The following is an 18588-nucleotide window of genomic DNA, read 5'->3' on the forward strand; positions in this document are numbered from 1 at the left end:
AAGTACTGTGGTTTGAAAAGAGAACAAAGTGTGATCCAGCCATCAGGAGGGAGCACCCATGAGGGTGAGCAGAGTGTTTCAGAGCATGACTGGTCCTCAGTCTTTGCTAGATTCTAAAATCCCATAGATTCTCCCTGTTGCATCTTTGTCCCACCTCTTTTTCCCCTTCCCTCAGAAAAAAAACAGATGGTATTTTAGCATTCTCTAAAGCCTCATGAGTGTGTCATGAGGGCAATGAGGAGCAGATAGAGATTCTCTCCTGCCCCAGTCCTCATCATCCCAGGACTACCCTTCACTGCCCACCCATCACTGAAACATGCCAGAGCCACTCACCTTTTCAGCAGCCTCCAAACTGGGGCAGCAGGGAGCCTGCCCTGCTTCCCACACCTCCCTCAGAATGTGTCCCCTCTGGCAGAGCTTCCCCGTGGACCAGGGCCACTGGCAGAGGGGTTAGGGCAGAGATTTAAACCTTTCCCCGCTGACTGAGCACCCCAAATGGGCTGCCTGGCTCCTGGATTAAGCAGCAGCACCGGTTTCCCAGCCAGCTTTTATGGGTGCTCACCCATCCGTGCAAATTCCCCCAGCCCAGCCGTGGAGCTGTGCTGGTATTTAGGAGTCACTTTTGTCAGGGAACTGATTCTCTGGGGAGAAAAACTGGGAGGAGGACGGGACAGAGGTGATTCTGCACATGCAGTTGCCACATGCAAGGGCAGAAGCACTTAGAAATGGGGTCCACACCTGCAGGGATGTGCTTCCAGCTTTGGGACAGGTCAGTGAGATACTAATGGGAAGAACTGGGATGAACAGGGACAAGCAGGTGGTACTGGGGACATGTCCAGTCACACAGGGGTGTCACACACTCCTGGGTCAGGAGTCTGAACTGGCAGTGACTGTCTGATGGGGGTAACCCATGGCTGATTGCAGACAGGGGGGAATACCAGCCCCAGATTCCCAGGAAACAGCCAGCCCAGAGAGCCACAAAGCAGCATTTCCTTGTCAGTTCACCTCCATCCCCTTGGAACAGAAAGTTGCTTTCACAATCTGAAGAAATCATTTCTTTTCCTGCCGTGATTTCCCCAGTGCTAAGGAGCTCCTGGACATGAGTCTTCTCTTTGCTCCTGCTGACCTCTGAGAACTGGGCTTGGGACCTGCACCATGGGATGCACCAAATGTCTTGTGGTACTGGAGTCCTGGCCCAGCCAAGGCACAAGACAACAACATGTGACACAAGATCACAACATGTGGCACAAGACCACAACATGTCCATGTGCTCCATGGCACAGGGCAGGCCAGGCCCAGCAGCCAACATGGCAAACCCAAAAGTGACCTCAGAGCAGCAAAGTCAAGCAGACACTGAGCAGGGGATGGAGGATGCAGATTCAGGAGGGGATGCTCTCTGCAGCACTGCTCCCATCAGTGAGCGATGGAAAGGGACAGAACCCTGGCAGAACTTGCCCTACAGGGCCATCCCTTTCCCTCTGACTTCTGCAAGCCCTGTTCAAGCCCCCATCCCATCCCAGGCCCCGTTACACAACCCCCAGCTCCCGGAGGGGCGCGGCGGCGACACAAAGGGCTTTGCTTAGCAGCTGTGTTTGCTCAGGGCGGCTGATTTTGGGAGCACAGCTGATGACATGTGGTTGGCCAGGCGACCCGGGAGACTGGTGCTGAGCTTGCAGCTTCCTTTTTTAATAGGTGACTCAGGCGCTCGGTAGCTCACTGGGGTTGGTGGTGGGAGCCGGGCTGTGAAGGAGTGCCAGCAGAGAGGTGGTGGACACCAACAGGTGGGTAGCATTGCTTGTTCATAGGATAAAGTGGTTTAAATAGAAAGTAGAGTGAAACAGAGCTGCCCTGTTACTGGTGAGATGGGGTTTTCTCAGGGGAGGGAGGGGGCAGAGGTTTTGTTGGTGATTTGTTTTCCACTTGTTAGGAGCTTGCTGCCAGGTGTAAGATGATTCTGGTTTAAGGGACCTGCAATATTATCTCCGGCAGGAGACAGAGCGGTTGAGTGATTTATGGGCAATAATTGGACAGGAAGTGAGTGAACTTTCAGATGAATATTTAAGAGTCTTTTCCCCCCATTGCCTTGCCTTTTCCCCCTGTGTTTAGAAAGATCAGTGAGGACAAAGGAATACCAGGAATTTTTTTCCCCTGTTGCAAGTTTCCATGTCTCACAGCCCTCCCTGGGGCAGAGAGGCTGTAAACCAAGCCCGACCTGCACATTCATGGGGCATGGGCAGAGCTCAAGAAGCCCGACAGCTGCTCCTTATGGGCAGTCCAAACACCGCAGCCCCTGACACAAAATGTGCAGATTCATCCGGCGCCAGACACCGACACGAAGGACATTTTGCCGACAAATGCCAGCAGGGAGGAGCATTCCCCGTGCCCTTCATTGGGACAGCAGCGCCGCCGGCCGCGGTGCCAGCCACTGGGTGGGATGGGAGGAGGGGGGTTTCGGGAGATTTTTGCCTCCTATTTTAGCTCACAGGCGATGCTTTAATGCCTGAAGTATCGTGTTTAACAGCCCTGGGGCCGCAGTCGTGCAGTCAATCAGCGCGGCGCGGGATGCATCACTCAGCGCTGGAGCGGATGCCGGGCGCGCCAGCGGAGACAGAAATGCAGAGCCCGGGGCAGATTTCAGGCTGGGCTTCCACCTCATACACAACCAATATCACCCTAAGCCTGGTGTGCAGAGCGAGTTTAGCCGTGTTTCCGCAGCTGGGATCCTCCCAGGGGATGCTGTGATGCCGCACCTTGCCATGTCCTCGGCCCGGATGTCGCACACAGGACAGCTGAGCCTCCTCGTTAGCAGAACGAGCTGCTGTTCTGCGGCTCTTATCTATAATTAGCGATTCAGAGGGAGGCACCAGCCTGTTTCGTCAGGCAGAGACCAGATTTTGTGGAAGGGCAGAGCCAGCACAGAGGGATGGAGCAGCCCTTCTCCAAGGCAGGAGGTTTTGTGAGAAATGATAAGCAAACACAGCCTGTGCATTGCACAAAAAAAACCAAAAAAAACCACAAAACAAACAAAAAAAAAAGTCTAAAATGAGAAGGGAAGAAGAAAAAGAAAAGAAAACAAAGGCAGTGATAAGGGGATGCCTTCAACAAAAGCCTTGTATCTAATTATATCTGTCATTAAAACAAGCCTGTGGCCTTTCATCCATCCAAGCTAAAGGGTGAAGGAACGGGCAACACTGGCACTGTGCTATTTCCCACTGCCTGAACTGAAAATCTTCCTTCAGCTGCACTATTTGTTCGAGGCTGGAGGGTCACGTTGCTTTCCTTGGTGAAATATATGAACCTACAGGCCTATAGGTCAATGCAAATAATATCATCTCACTGCAATGCCCATAGCCTGGGGTGGGAGGAGACCATTAAACATCACCAGCCCAGCTCATGGATGCAGGGATGCTTTTGCTAAGCACTTCTCACCAAAATGGTCAAGCACAGGAGCACTTGTGTCAGCCTAGGCAGGGTCCCTGCCTTGCCATGAGGTGCTCCCACCTCCTAGATGTGGTTTTCAAGACAGTCAAGGGCTTGTGTTCATTTTTCCAGCCAGAAAGGCTGAAAATGTGTGCTTGGTTTCTGTTCTACCTTGAAGCTAGTAAGGCTCACTATGCCCAGTTCTCCCCATTGCTCTTACTGGGGGACTTAGCTAAATCTCATTATCATGCAAAGAAAAAACTTGCTGTTTGGCAGTCTGATTGGACTCCTTTATGCCTTTCCAGTAGGTAATTCAGCAATGTAGGATGAAAGAAAGACATTCCCAGACAAGATTTTTCAAATTCCTCAAAAAGGAATGTTTTTAGATTCCCCAAAGGTTTCTGTAGTTAGTTCAGCACACACTGCAAGGACCCTCCTGACATCCCAAGGACAAAGAGGAACACTTCTTATAGTGAATTCTTTCAGTATTTTAGAGAAAAGTTTTTAAACTAAAAGAGGAGAGATTGATATCAGATATCAGGGAAAAGTTCTTTACTATGAGGGTAGTGAGAATAGGTTGCCAAAAGAAGTTATGTATGTCCCATTCCTGGAAGCACTCAAGGCCACACTGGACAGGACTCAGAACAACCTGATTTAGTGAGTGGCATCTCTGCCCATGGTAGGGGGGCTGGAACAAGGTGTTCTCCAAAGTTCCTTCCAACACAAACCATTCTATGATTTCCTGAGTGCTGTTCATCTCAAAAATCCAGGATCTAGTTGAAGTTTGGGGTATCTTGAGCAGAGTGGGGGAAAATGATGCAACTAGAGGATGGTTGCAACCTCACAGCCTATCTGAGGATGCACCAGGTCTGCCCCAGCCTTGCCACTGGCTGCAGTGGCTGTAGACAGATAATTCCCTTTGGCTCAGTGTTTAAGCTGTGGATAGCAGAAATCAGGGAGAGAGGTGCCATATTTAGATGGAGATTTAGCAAAAATAAAGCAACATAGCATTGAGGAAATACCTTCTGTTTCCTCCTCTGGTGTCCTGGTGATCTCCAGCAGAACTGGGCAGTTAAGTCTGTATTGCATCCCACTGCTTCCCCAAGTATCCAGCTTTGGTTCTGCATCAAAATACCTGCACACCTGCAGGAGCAGCTGGATTAAAGGACAACAGAAATCTTCAGGTTTGGCCCCTTCCAGCAGCAACCCACTGAGGTCTCTCTGCTCTTATCATCATGGCTTTTTGGTGCATGTTTGTGCCTATAGGAACTGATATTTCATTTGAAGCACATTTTTAGTGCATGGAGTTACTTCTTGTCAATTTAAAACAAAACCCAAGTTTTTTTCAGGATTTTAGAGAAAATCTGAACTTAAAATGCAGAACACAAAGGAGAAGAGTAATTTGGTTTGTTGTTTTCTAATTCTCGTGATTTGGGGGTTGAGGTTTGAGGGCAAAGAATGCTGGAATGGCTGCAGTGCTTCTAGTGTGCACATATTAAAAAGTACATCAGCCCTTTCCTGGCTGTGCAGTAGCTGGATTTGTGGAGAGAGAGCCCATTGTTCAAACAGAAAGCATTGCAAATACCTCACTAAATCCGAATGTGGCAGCAAAGCCCGGCAGAGAGCGGGAGAACCTTCTCGTGTTTTTACAGTGGGAACAGAGAAATCACAGCCCTGACTGACCTGGAGGGCTGAGATGCACCCTATAGGTGTAAAGCTCTATATCCTGTGGATGTCTGTGGTGTGAGGTGGAGAGAACTGTCCTCACACCTGGCAGATTAATACAAAAAGAAAGTTCTTGGCTACATTTTGGAGTTGCTTCTTTCATTGAAAACTGAAGTTCCAGTGGGGACCCCATGGGAGCTGGTGCAGAACAAAATATCAGATCTCTAAATTCAGAGCAGGGTTTGAAAGCTCTACCAAGGGCTCCCTGCTGCATCCTGTGGGAGGTCTCACACTTTTCACCTCTCCTAAAATGAGCTTCCAGGGAGAGGCAAAGAGGATGTAACTGTTTATGAAACACACCCACAGGAGAGTGGCGTGGCCAATGAGCAAAAATAGTAGGAATTGGCTCAAGTTTGATATGTGTAGTTCTTCCATGTCCTTTGACATGCTCATGTTTGGTGATGGCCTTGCCCAGAGGAGCAGGAACGGGGCCATCAGGTCATTGCCAAAGTGTCACTTTCATCCGGGCTCTACTGTCCCCCTCAGCCATGAAGGAGATGGGAATGTCCGTGTTTTTTCCCCAAGTAGAAGAGTGTGATGTTGAGTTTTGGGGAGCAGGGCAGGGGATGTGAGGGGACTCGGTGTGCGGTGCCAGAGGCCTGGCAGAGCCCATGGAAGGGGATGCTGGCCCTGCCCTCCTGCCTGTGGCTCGTGGCTCACCACACACGTCTGTCCCTCTTTCAGATGATCGCGCACGGTCATTTTTAGACCCATCAGGCAGCACCAGCCACACACTTCAGCAAGGACGAGGGAGGTGCTCTGTGCCCTCCGTGAAGGAGCTGTCAGCTCTGTATCTCTCGCAGACAGCTGCTGCTGCTGACGCCAGCCCCGCACAGCCGGTAAGGACCGCGTCCTCCCCCTCCCCAGCCACCAGCGGCATCCCAGCAATGTCCCATCCATCGAGTGGCCATGAGAGGGTGAGAGAGAACCTGTCTGGTTTTGTAAATCTGAACAAACCCTTTGTTTTCCCAGAAGTGACCATCTTCCGCTCGCTGCTTGCAAATGTAAGATAAATGTGTGCAAACAGCATATACCACATACTTATTAAATTCACATGTGGAAACACACACACTCCTACATCCACTAGCCTATATGGTTTACTCATAATAAGATTTCCTCTTAATTTTCACATTCATATTCACATACATCCATGGAGGAAATAATTAGTACAGAGCAACACATATGTCTTCTATGTCTCCATGCCATCCCCATTCCTACACACACAGGAGATATATACATACATATATATTTGCCACATTCAGGCATAACTTTGCAGTGCCACCTGCCTCCCCGTGCTTCTCTGTTTATATCCCTGAGTCTGGGACCCAGGGATTTAATCCTCCACTCCAGGCTGATCATCAGGTCACAGGATAATACAGGTTATATGGGTTATGAAGCATATTTTTCCCATTTCCCCAGTTCCACTGGTTATCCAGGAGTGATATGGGATGGGATTTCATATCTGGACCCTTCCTGCAGGCACAATCATGTTTCCCCACACTCTCAACCTTTTATGGGGCCCCAGTTCAGAGATGCATCCTCTCGAGTGTTTATCAGGGAGAGGTCCAGATGAAGCAGTTACAGTTGAAAATAAATAAATGGAGACTGCATTTCGAAAATTACAGCTGGTTAGAGAACCAAGAAATTATTTTTTTAAAATTACAAAGCAATAAATTACACAATTCATAATGCAATTACAAATGTAGATCAGTTTCATTTCTTTAAATATTGAAGTATAAGGAACAATATAGGCTACGTGAAACTTTGGAGAGATCAATGCTAGTTTTGTTTTTCCCCAACCTTTAAAGAAATATGTTTGGGGTTTTGTTTGCTGACTGAGACATTAGGAAACAAATATTTGATCAACCTGGAATAAGACTGCTTTTTCAGCTGTACAGAACTGAACCAAAAGAGAAGATTACACCTGCATGGTTTTCAGTCCTCTGTAATTGATATACACATTAGTACACATAAATATATAAAAAATATATATGCAGAGAATATGTCTTGCTGTGCAGTTTCATGGCATTTCTCCTCATATCTTTTCCAGAGTACTGTGAAGGACAACTCCATTCACTCTTCCCACAGAGAGAAAAAAAGCAAGGTAGGAAATGTTTAAGATAAGCACCGTTATCTAACCAAATATTTGTAGCCTGTGAGTGTGATCTAAATACCCACACAAGGCAGCCAGGAGCACTTACATACTGAATATAGCTATCAGCTGCTCAGCTGCCCTTCCCCACATTCAGAAGTTCTTCAAAGATTAAAAAAAAACAACAAACAAGCCCTTTATTTTAAAAAGTGCATTCCAAGTACATTGGCTCATGCAAAAGATTTGCATTTTTCACTCGCTGCAAAATATGCTGATTTTGGTGTTCTGAGTGTGGGTTTCTTTTACTAATGTTCAAAACTTATTTTTAGCCAGAACAATCTGTGTGTAACAGAGTGAAATAACACCGTGCACCATTGCTTTGAGCAACAACTAATAATATTCCAGGCATAACTCTGCAGACGTAACTGCACAGGCATGCCAAGGGTCAGCAGATCTGCTCACTGAAAGGAAAGCCACCAGGATTGTGGTCTCTTTTAAACAATGATTAAAGGCTTCAGCTACCTTCCCTGTGGATAAATGCCCAGGCACTGCAGGTTGCAGGTATTCAGTTCAATGTTTGGTGCCCAGGATGCACAAACTGAGGAGAAAATTGCAGAAATGGAGGCTCAGAGAGCAACCACAGCCCACCCTGTTCACTTCTGTACCAACACTGCTGTGAATTTGAGATGAGCTCAGTCTGACTGAGTATAAACAGGTCTAACTTTCCTGGCCTCCAGCTATAGGTGTTACCCCAACCTCTGGTCCCTCAGACTTGCTTTTCCTCCTCAAGCAGCACAGATCATCAGGCCTGCTGATTCCAACAGTTTGTAAACCTTAGCTAGCCTCGTGCCTGTACAAGTCTGCAAGTCAGAAGAGCTTTATTTAAGTCTCTAACTGCATAAATGTGCAACTATTCTTGTGCAAATGGTGACATGGGGCACACTTCTGAGTGCAACAGAAGAAATCATTAATCAGATCAACATCCTTACCCAAGCCCTCCCTCCTGGGCAGTGAGTGGGCACCCTACCAAAATCTCATCATGTTACCTCACCAGTCAGCCTCATCAGCTCAGTTTGACACTTAGTTCCTTCTCCCCATTTTCTTCTCGAGACCACTTCACAAATAGCTCCTTGGCTTTCTCCTGCACCCTGATCTTTTGTTCCCAGACTCTCTGCAGGTCCTCAGCTGGGGACACAACACTTCTGGGCACTTTCTAACTTTCTGCTGGCTTTTCTAAGTCATCCATATCCCTCTTGGGGTCTCTCTCTCTCTCAGTCACATAGTCCAAATTGGGCACCTCTGTTGTGCTCTTGCTGGACAGAATCCTGGGAATTGTAGACTAACCATCTCACCTGGATTAGAGACCTCACTTTGCTGTGGAACCAGGGCTAACACCAAGCCTGGAGCATGTGCTGTGGTGTGATGTTTTGGAGTGCTGTGTGCTACTGAACCAAAGGTATGGAGCTTACTGGGTGCATGGATTTCCCCTGCTGGCTTTTCCCTTTGCCGTTCACTCCACTAACGGCCAAGGGGATGGGGGGTGAAAGGTGATGCTGACGTTTAAAACTGTTTCCCCAAAGATGTCAGAAGCTCAGAAAACATCTAAAGTTGCCATGAAGAAAATGGAAGATGACTTGCCGCCTCCTCCAGCCGTGGGCTCAGTCCAGGTCATCGCTCCAGGGGGTCAGGATCTCAATGCACTCCCGGTGCCTCCTCCAAAGCAAGCCTTCTCCAAGTTCTACCAGCAGCGCCAGGTGAACGAGCTGAAGAGGCTCTACAGGCACATGCACCCCGAGCTCAGGAAGAATCTGGAAGAAGCTGTGACTGAGGACCTGGCAGAAATGCTTAACACCGAGGATCCCAATGCACAGGCTTCTGTGAACCTGGATAAAGTTCTCCCGGGAGAGGTTCAGTCCATGCGCTGGATTTTTGAGAATTGGGCACTTGACTCCATTGGGGACCATCAAGCCACAAAGAAGCTGACAGAAGAAGAGATAATTCCCAGCGGGGATGTGAAAAGCACTTCTCTGAGGTTTGAAAGCCAGTCCATAAATGGATACAATCTGTCAACATCAGCCAAGGTGTCAGAAACAGACCTTGCCAGAGGGGATGTTCGCACTGCCCGGTGGCTCTTTGAAACCCAACCACTGGACACACTAAACAAACTGTATTCGGATGAAACTGAGGTGCAGGAGGCAGTTCTCAAGGAGCCTGTCCAGGGAGGTGATGTGAAAGGGGCCACACAGCTCTTTGAAGCACAGTCCTTGGATGCCATAGGACGCTGCTCCTCAGTGGAGGAGAAGAGCATCCTACAACTCAAGTCAGAAATCCAGGAGCTTAAAGGCGACGTTAAGAAGACTGTCAGGCTCTTCCAAACCGAGCCACTCTGTGCCATCAGAGACAAAAGTGGGACTATCCATGAAATCAAGTCTGTCTGCCGAGAAGAAATTCAGAGCAATGCAGTCAGGACGGCTCGCTGGCTCTTTGAGACTCAGCCCTTGGATACCATCAACAAGGACACTTCCAAAGTGCAGATAATCCGTGGGATTTCACTGGAAGAAATTGGAAGGCCAGATGTCAGTGGAGCGAGGTGGATATTTGAAACTCAGCCTCTGGATGCCATCAGAGAAATCACAGTTGAAGAACAGGACTTCAAGGCTTCCACAGATTTTGTCACAGGGGCAGATGTCACTAAACAAAGATTGCTCTTTGAGACCCAAACTCTTGACTCCCTGAAAGGAGAAGCTTCAGAAAGTGTTGTAGCCAAAGAACAAGTCATTGGAGGTGATGTGAAATCTACACTCTGGCTCTTTGAAACGCAGCCAATGGAAACTCTGAAAGATAATTTTGAGGTGGGACGTTTGAAGAAAGTAGAGCTTTCAGCAGAGGAGAAAGGAGATGTGAAACAAAGAAAACATGTCTTTGAGACCTGTCCCCTTGGCAGTATCTCCAAGGCATTTGAGGAAGAAATTCCAGCCACCAGCATGGAAGAGGTAGTGAAAGGGGATGTGAAATCTTTCAAGACCCTGTTTGAGACTCTCCCCTTAGACAGCATTAAGCAGGCTGATGCTGAGCCTGCCGCCAAAGAGGAGGAGGAGAAGATTCCAGCTGGCAATGTCAAAGCCAACCAAATCCTGTTTGAGACAACACCCCTGTATGCCATCAAGGATAGCTTTGGCAATTTCCATGAAGTCACCTCTGTGAGCAGAGAGCAGATCATCAGTGGTGATGTCAAGAACTACAAGTGGATGTTTGAAACCAGGCCTTTGGACCAGTTTGATGAAAGCATCAAGAAAGTGGATATAATACGGGGGATCACAAAACAAGAGGTGGTGGCTGGTGATGTCAGAACAGCCAAGTGGCTCTTTGAAACACAGCCCATGGATGTCATTCATCTCCAAGCCATGGAAGGGGAAAAGCATCCCTCAGTGAAGCGGGAGATCTCCCAGAAGGGGGATGTGAAGACCTGCCGGTGGCTGTTTGAGACCCAGCCCATGCACACCCTGTACGAGAAGGCTGAGAAGAAGCAGGAGGAGGATGGCAGCGTGCCCCAAGCTGATGTGAAGTCCTACACATGGATGTTTGAGACTCAGCCCCTGGACTCCCTGAAAGGCCAGGAGGAGCAGTATTTGCAAGTCAGTAAGGCCTACAGTCAGGAGGAATTACAGGGAGTGGACGTCAAAACTGTCCGGCACCTGTTTGAGACTGAACCCTTGGGCAGCAGCACTCTCAGTGAAGCTGACCGGAAAAAAACCATGCGGTACTCCAGTCGTGTGGAGTTCCAGTCTGGGGAAGTGTCCAGAGTGAAAGAGTTCTTTGAAGCCAAACCCTTGGACACAGCCACCAAGCCAAAATCCCAGAAGGATGCTGGAACAATTGAAGCTGGGTCTGTGCACAAGTTCACATGGCTCTTTGAGAACTACCCCATGGACACCCTGAAGGACAGCTCTGAGGGCATCCAGGAAATACCTCCTGAAAAGAATGTCAAGGGGGAAGATGTTGGAGGGAAAAGGTTCGTATTTGAGACCTATTCCCTTGATCAAATCCATGACAAAGTGGATGAGACAGAACTCCAGAAGATCCAGAAAGACACCATGAGCAAAGCCAATGTCAAGTCCTGCACAATGCTCTTTGAAAGCCAGCCCTTATACGCTATCCAGGACAAAGAGGGCCGATACCATGAGGTCACCTCAGTTCAGAAAGAAGAGATCATGAAAGGTGACATGAAAGGTGCCCGGTGGTTGTTTGAAACTAAGCCCCTGGATCAGATCAAGAAGGAAGAAGAGGTGTTTGTGATTAGGGCTGTCACCCAAGAGGACATCAAGAAAGGAGATGTCCAGACTGCCCGGTGGAGGTTTGAGACAGAGCCTCTTGACTCCTTCCCAGGGGGAAAGTTGTCTGTGCCCAGAACAGTGGATGATGTGCAGAAGGGTGATGTTCAGTCCAACAAGCAGCTCTTTGAGTCTCAGCAAGTGGGCCAGAAGAAGTATGTGAGGATGGTCAGCGTCAGTGACGTGCAGCGGGGTGACGTGAGGACGTCCACTTGGCTCTTTGAGAACCATCCTGTGGACTCTCTGTACGGGGACGCAGAGAGAAGCTCATCCATGAGCACAGTGCAGAGAGAGGACAGCCAGAAAGGGGATGTAAAACGCTGCACCTGGTTGTTTGAAACCCAGCCCATGGACACCCTAAAGGACACAGAGGTGACGGCCAGCGCTGGGGCCCAAGAAGAGATTCCTCGCGCAGATGTGAAAAGCACAACGTGGCTCTTTGAGAGCACGCCCCTGGATAAATTTAGTGCTTCTGAAGGTAGCATAGAAATAGAACTGAAAGAAAGAACCATGAAGGAGACCTTAGAGACTCTCTGCACTTGCCAGGCTATCCAGCATGATGGAATCCTCATTGAAGCTAATGATATGGAGAGTGTGAAGATGGTGAAGTACCAGCTCAGCAGCCCAGGAGCTCCAGAGATCCTGAAAGAGGAGATTGTAGGAGGCCACTTGCAGAGGATTATGCTGCAGCTCCTGCACAGGACCAATGTGGAAGCTCAGAGCATGCTGGTGGAGGAGGACAGAGAGGGTAAGATCAAAGTAAGCCCATTGCAGCTGCTGGACCAGAGTGAAGCCATTAAAGGCAAAGAGGACTTGAGTGGAGATGTAGCCAAGGCCTTACAAGGTCTCCTCAGTCAAGATGCTTCCATCAAAAAGGGGATGGTCCTACAAGAGACAAAGTCAGGATCAGTGAAGATGACTCTCTACTCCCTCCTGTTCCATTCTGTCCAGCAGAAAGTTGTCAAGGGGGATGTGAAGTCAACGATTGGGAACTTGTTGGCTTCTTCTCAGGAGCAGAAAGCAGCAGCCACCATCAAGCGTGAGGATAATGAGAAGGGAAATGTCCAACTTTTTGCGAGCTGCATTGAGAAGGGAGACCTCAGCTATCTGAAGAATCTCCAGCAGGAGTCAGAGATACAATCCCTCATCTCTTCCCAAGCAGAGGAGGAGGGGGCAGATGAGAGCGGCCCGCGTGTTGTGCCTGGGGCTAACATACATGTCTTGCCAAATAAAGAACAAATAGAGAAAGTAATTGCAGGAAGCGAGCCAGGGGCTATGGAGGGAGCAAAAAAGGGATTTGTATGTGAAAGCAGGGGCAGAGAGGGTGTGTTAGAGAGAGAGGCTGTGCATGCAGCAGGTGTGACAGGCACCACTGTGCAATGTCTTGGGAAGCCCCTGCCCACGGCAAAGGGAAAGGAAGAAGTTCTGTCTGGAGGGCTTAAGGTGACTACAAAGTCAATCCAAAGGGTTGCAGATGCCAGCAAGAAGGCAGAGAAAGAAGAAGCCAGCACTGACCATTTGAGGGAACCAAAAACTATGATACAAGGCCCAATTCCAACCCAAGTGAGGGCCAACCCAGCTCAGAGGGCAGAAGTGGATGGGAAACAGCAGAGTGTGGTGCCTGGGGAAGCCAGCCAGGCTCAGACAGAAGAAAAGGCCCTGGGGTCTGATCTTCAGGCTGCAATGCAAAGCCTGAGGCTAGCAACAGCAGAAGCAAAAAACATTCAACACCACGTTCAGAGCAAGTTCCAGAGGAATAGGGAGGAGGTCCACACAGCCTGCAGGCAGCAGACAGTCAGCTCACAGGGGACCATGACCCTTCAATCGGCTGTACACCAACAGGACTCCTCATCCACCAAGCAGGAGAGCACCAGCACTGCCACTAGGACCACCACCACTAGAGTCCAGGAGGCATCCAAGACCCATGCAAGCATGTCTCAGAAGAGCATAGCGTCACACAAAAAGGTCAGTGCTTCTGAGGAAGTACAGGGAGGACAACTATTGAGCCAGGAAATCCAAGTTGTGCCCAGTAGAGATTTTAGCATTAAGGATGGCCTTTATACTGCCACACCTGTGAAAACCTATATAAACCCTTGTGTTGAGTCCGATTACAAAGAGCAATCAGTGCAAGAAGAAAGAGATGTTGGTGTCAGAGGGGATGTGCAGACAGCTATCAGAGCACTGCAAAGTGCCGCCACAGAACAGCGCCTGGTAGAAAAGGAGGACGTTGTCCGAGGTAATTTAAAAGCCACACTTCAGTCGCTGGAAAAGTCTAACGTTAATGTCTCCAGAGGGGATTTTAAAGCTGCTATGATATACAGAAATGCAGGGCAGTCCTATTCTGTGTGTAAAAAGAAAAATGAGACTCAACTCACTAGTAACGAGGCTGCTGTAGTGGCTTCAGGGTCACAGGCTGATAATGACTTTCCTCCTCCTCCTCCCTCAGTTGCTGTGATGAAAGCAGAACATTGCCCACCCTCAACTAAAGCAGCAAGAGAAGGTGCCCTTCCATTACCAACCAGCAAAGATGAAGCCCCAGGATGTTCTGCACTACTCCAGACCCCTCTTCCTGCTCTCTCTTCTCTGTCCTGCAAACCCAGTGACCAGAGCCCTGCAGAGAAGCCCAGGACTCCTCCAAAATCAGACACTACTGCCCCACCCAGGAAAAAACCTGTTCCCCCTCCAAAACCTGAGCACCTCTTACACGAGGCACATTCTGCCTCTGCAAATTACAGCACAAACAGATTGACAAAAGCCATCCCTCCACCCCTTCCCCCTAAACCTTCAGGACTGAGGGAGTTCAGCAAGACAAGACCTTCCCCCACAGAGTCAGGATTAAGTTACATGGAAGTTCATGAACAATCAGGCTATGAGGAGGTTCAAGAAAAATGCTGCAATTTAGAGACATCTGTAAAGAAGTCTGTCACAGTTCAGGGTATAAACCCTGAGAGAAAGCTGCCAAAATACACTGCTAAAACCCCTCTTCAAATAGCAGAAGAAAGGTACAAGGCCAGCAAAGAAGGACAAGGAAAGGTAGAACCAGACAGGGCTAAGACCTCAAAGCCAATGAAAAATGGAGTGGTTGGTTTTGAAGTCAAGCAGGGAATGATGAGTGATAAAGCAGCTGCTCCAAGGAGATGCCCAGGAGAGGTGGCTCAAAGGCAGATAGAGCTGTGCCGAGAGGAGAATGGGTGCTCTTCACTGTCACCTTCAGCCTGTCCTGGCAGAGCACAGACACAAGATGTGCCAGGACAAACTGAGCCAAGCACCTCCCCTGCAGGTCACAACAGCCCTCCAAAAAGAGGAGATGGCAGTGCACAAAATGCCTCATCCAAGGTGGAAAGGGAAAATGTATCCAATTCTTATGGACTGTGGGATAGTCAGAGAGTCGTGCAGCACGTGCATGAGAGGAGGCAAATGTCTCAGTCAATGTCCTTCCATCAGCAGTCAATGAACTCCTTTGAGGAGCACCAGCAGGGAAATAGCAGGCAACTGAAATGTCCTGAGAGGGAGGCAGAGACACCTGCCCAGGAGAAGCCAGTGGTTGTTATGAGAGAGAAAAAAAAGAGAGAAACGGAAGATGAGCGTCGGAAGAGGTTGTCAGTACACAAAGAGGAGATCATGAAAGGCAATGTCAAGGAGACTATGGAGATCTTTGAGAACCTCAGGAGACAGGAGCAGCTGCAAGAGATCTTGACCAGAGTGAGGGAGTTTGAGGAGGAGACAAGCAAAGTGGATGTGAAAGCTCTCAAGAGCTTCTTTGAGAAGGTCCCCGAGTGGGTTGTGCGCCAGAAGGCCAAGCAACAGGACAAGGCTGAGGCAAAGGAGGACGCTGACAGTCTCTCCTCAGTGGACCTGGCTTTTGAGGACCTGGAGCGAGCAAGTGCTGAGATTCTCCACCTGAAGGAGCAGACACTTGCTCGCATCCAGGACATCGAGGAGGCCATCAAGAAAGCTATTTATTCTGTTTCTAATCTCAAGTCTGAGTCAGACATTGCTGGGCTCTCAGGGCTGTTCAAGGAGTCTCTGGGGAGCGCTCAGAGCTCTGTCAGCAGTAGCAACATCCGCAAAATCAGCATTGTTTCAAGCAAAGCCAGGCAAGAGGAAGTCATGTTGGAGGCAGGAGAAGCAGCATCTGTGGAAAGTGCAAAGGTGGCAGAAAAGATGGACGCAGCCAAGGCAGAGCTAGAGGTCCCCCGCCTCATTCAGTCTCGTGTCAGCTCTCCCTCCTCACCTTCCTACATCTCCATTGAGTCTGCTGCCAGGAAACCAACAGAATCACCCAGGACAGCACATTCCCCCCAGGATGTCCCTTCACCAGACTGTCTTGACACTCCAGGAAAGAGGGATGCTTTTGCTCAGAACAGCTTTAACTCCTATAACCACCCCTCAGCAGGGACTGCTGGGCAAGACACAAAACCCTTAGAGAAGAAGCCAGACCCGGTCCAAACGAAAGCTGGGCTGAGCTCCATGAAACAGCACACACTTGGCAATACCAACCATCCAACAAGTGACAAAGAGAAGTGTTCTCTGGACACCTCCAAAGACAGCTGCCCCTGTGGGATGAAAGGCAGCTTTTCAGAGTACCGCTCCCTGAATGTCCCCAGCCCACAAAATCCACGGAGGCAGAAAAGCATCTTGGAGCTGCAGACAGGGCCTGACGGGTCCAAGCTTTATGGAGCCACTCGGACTGTCATGGAGCAGTATGAGGAAATGGACCAGTTTGGAAACAAAATCATCACTTCATCCACCACAGTCACCAAGCAATCCGAGACACAAACGTCTTCCACGTGCGATGTGGTTTCTCATCCCCAGTATGAGGTATCTGCCTCACCTGTGTTTCGGAGGTACTTGAAGAGCCCAGGTGAAGACTTCCACACCAATGGGAGTTTTCAGGAGCCAGGAGTGGTCTTTGTCACCTTTGGCAACTCCAAGCCAAAGAAATAGAGATTCTGGAGAACAAGAAAGGACTGGCTAAGACAAAAGAGAAAGGCCACAATAAACATTTCTCCTGTTTTATCCACATTACACACAGGGATTTACCTACGCCATAAGGACTTCTCAGGGTCATCGTTCTGGTGTTTGCACACAGAGAGGACTAGTGCAGCCTGTCTTGACACTGGAGAACAGCCCTCACCTGGTCAACCCGACAGAATTGGTGCTGCACCACAACCCAGAGTCCTGGCACTGTTAGAAGCACAAGGGAAAAATCCATCCATGGGCACCTTAGGTTACTTCCCCCTAGAATGTTTGGTGGGAGTGGTTGGAGGTGTTGGATCAGGCTTCTCTGAACTACTGCAGAAGGAAGGATAGGTAGGATCAATTAAAGAACCAATCAATGTGGTCACTGGCAAACAAACACCTTTATGGTACCTTCTTTTTCTAAGAAGGGCATCCTACACACACACACATATATATATACACAAACTCATATTGATGGGTGGGTTGGATAGGTTTTCTCTTAGCCTTTAAGAAAAGAAAAGGAAAAAAAAAAAATATCTTGAGTTTTTGTCACTCTTGGACTTGGGGGAATTATTTATCAGTTTGTTTTTCAGTTCCTGGAAAGTGTTTGATGATACTGGAAATTGTAAAGCCAAGACCTACAGCTACTATCAATGCCATTCCCCCTAAGAAAGATGCTGTGAAAGATTCTTGAGTCAGAATAGTTACTGCTTTCTTTTCTTTATTTCTAGAATTGTAATTTATTATTCATTATACACAAACCCCTTATTTTAGATTTTCCATGCTTTCCTACATGTTTACTGTTTAAATTCATTTTGAGACTTTGTAAAGCATTTTTTCTTATTATTATGACTTTGTTTTGTACATTCTCAACTCAAGATTTTAGATATTTTGTGGCTTTTTTTTTTTTTTATTTTAACTTCTATTGCTGCGTTCTGACGGTAAACTTTACCTCTGAAAATACTTTGGTCTGGTTGAGTTTATTTTGTTCAGTGCCTCTTTCCTCTGAAAACACCTGAAATCATCTCTCGATGGACTGGTTGAATCACACATTGAGAGCACTCTGAGGGATTTGGTCTACATCTGCTTTATGGTGTGGGTGGATCATCAGCCCTGCAGCAAAGAGTGTTCATAGTCTTATCTGAAAAATGAGTCCAGGGTGACACAGACCCCCCCAGTGCAGGACTCTGTGAAGGTGTGTGGAGCCTGGGTAGGATGGGTACACCAGGAAAGGTCTGGACACCTGACCAGTGTATCCCTATCCCTTTCCCCCATGGGAGAAGGCAGCTGAGGTGCTGGGCTGCCACAAGCCTTACGAGGAGGAGCAGCTGATGACCCAGCCCTTACTCAGTGCTGTGCCTCAACCTACCTCACCCTGAGCTCAGGGCTGGCTGGGTGGGAAGGAGTTCTCTCCAGGTGTGGGGGAATGTGAGGAGCCCACAGAGGGACCAGATGGTTTCTCAAAGAATCACAGCATATCCTGAGTTGGAGGGGATCCTCAAGGACCATTGAGTCCAGCTTCAGGCCCTACACAAGAAATCCCCAAAAATCCCACCATGTTGCTGAGAGCACTGTCCAAACACTTCTCGAGCTCAGGCTGGTGCTGTGACCACTTCTCTGGGCACCTGTTTCAGTGCCCAGCCACTCTCTGGGGAAAGAACATTTTCCTGACATCCAACCTCACCCTGAGACAATTTCAGGCCATTCCCCCAGTTCCTGCCACTGGTCACACAGAGAGGAGATCAGTGTCTGCCCCTCCTCCTCATGAGGAAGTTGGAACTGCAATGAGGTCTCCCCTTCAGTCTCCTCTTCTCCAGGCTGAACAGACCAAGTGCCCTCCGCTGTACCTCACACGGCTTCTCCTCATGGCCCTTCACCATCTTTGCTGCCTTCTCTTGAACACTCTAATAGTTTAATGTCCTTCTTGAATTGTGGTGACCAAACTGTGCACAGGACTTGAGGTGAGGCTGTGGAGCTGTGTCCTGCAGCCTGGCTCAGACTTAGACTGCCAGTCTCTGGGTCTGACTGTAGCTCTTCTGATTGTTCTACAGGCAGACA

General features: G+C 48.7%; 1 protein-coding gene across 2 annotated transcripts in view; it reads left to right on the forward strand.

Annotated features, from left to right (window-relative positions):
- Nucleotides 1–17058, forward strand: part of XIRP1 (xin actin binding repeat containing 1) — a 33022-nt gene extending 15964 nt beyond the window's left edge. For both annotated transcript variants that reach the window (XM_023921981.2, XM_023921982.2), the window contains exons 6-8: nt 5830–5984; nt 7196–7249; nt 8818–17058. In XM_023921981.2, coding sequence (XP_023777749.2) covers nt 5830–5984; nt 7196–7249; nt 8818–16515 — 7907 coding nt within the window. In that variant the 3' untranslated portion in view covers nt 16516–17058. The remainder of the gene's footprint in view (nt 1–5829; nt 5985–7195; nt 7250–8817) is intronic.
- Nucleotides 17059–18588: the final 1530 nt, after the last annotated feature.

Source organism: Cyanistes caeruleus, chromosome 1, assembly GCF_971803275.1.
Source record: "Cyanistes caeruleus chromosome 1, bCyaCae1.hap1.1, whole genome shotgun sequence".
NCBI classification, from domain to species: domain Eukaryota; kingdom Metazoa; phylum Chordata; class Aves; order Passeriformes; family Paridae; genus Cyanistes; species Cyanistes caeruleus.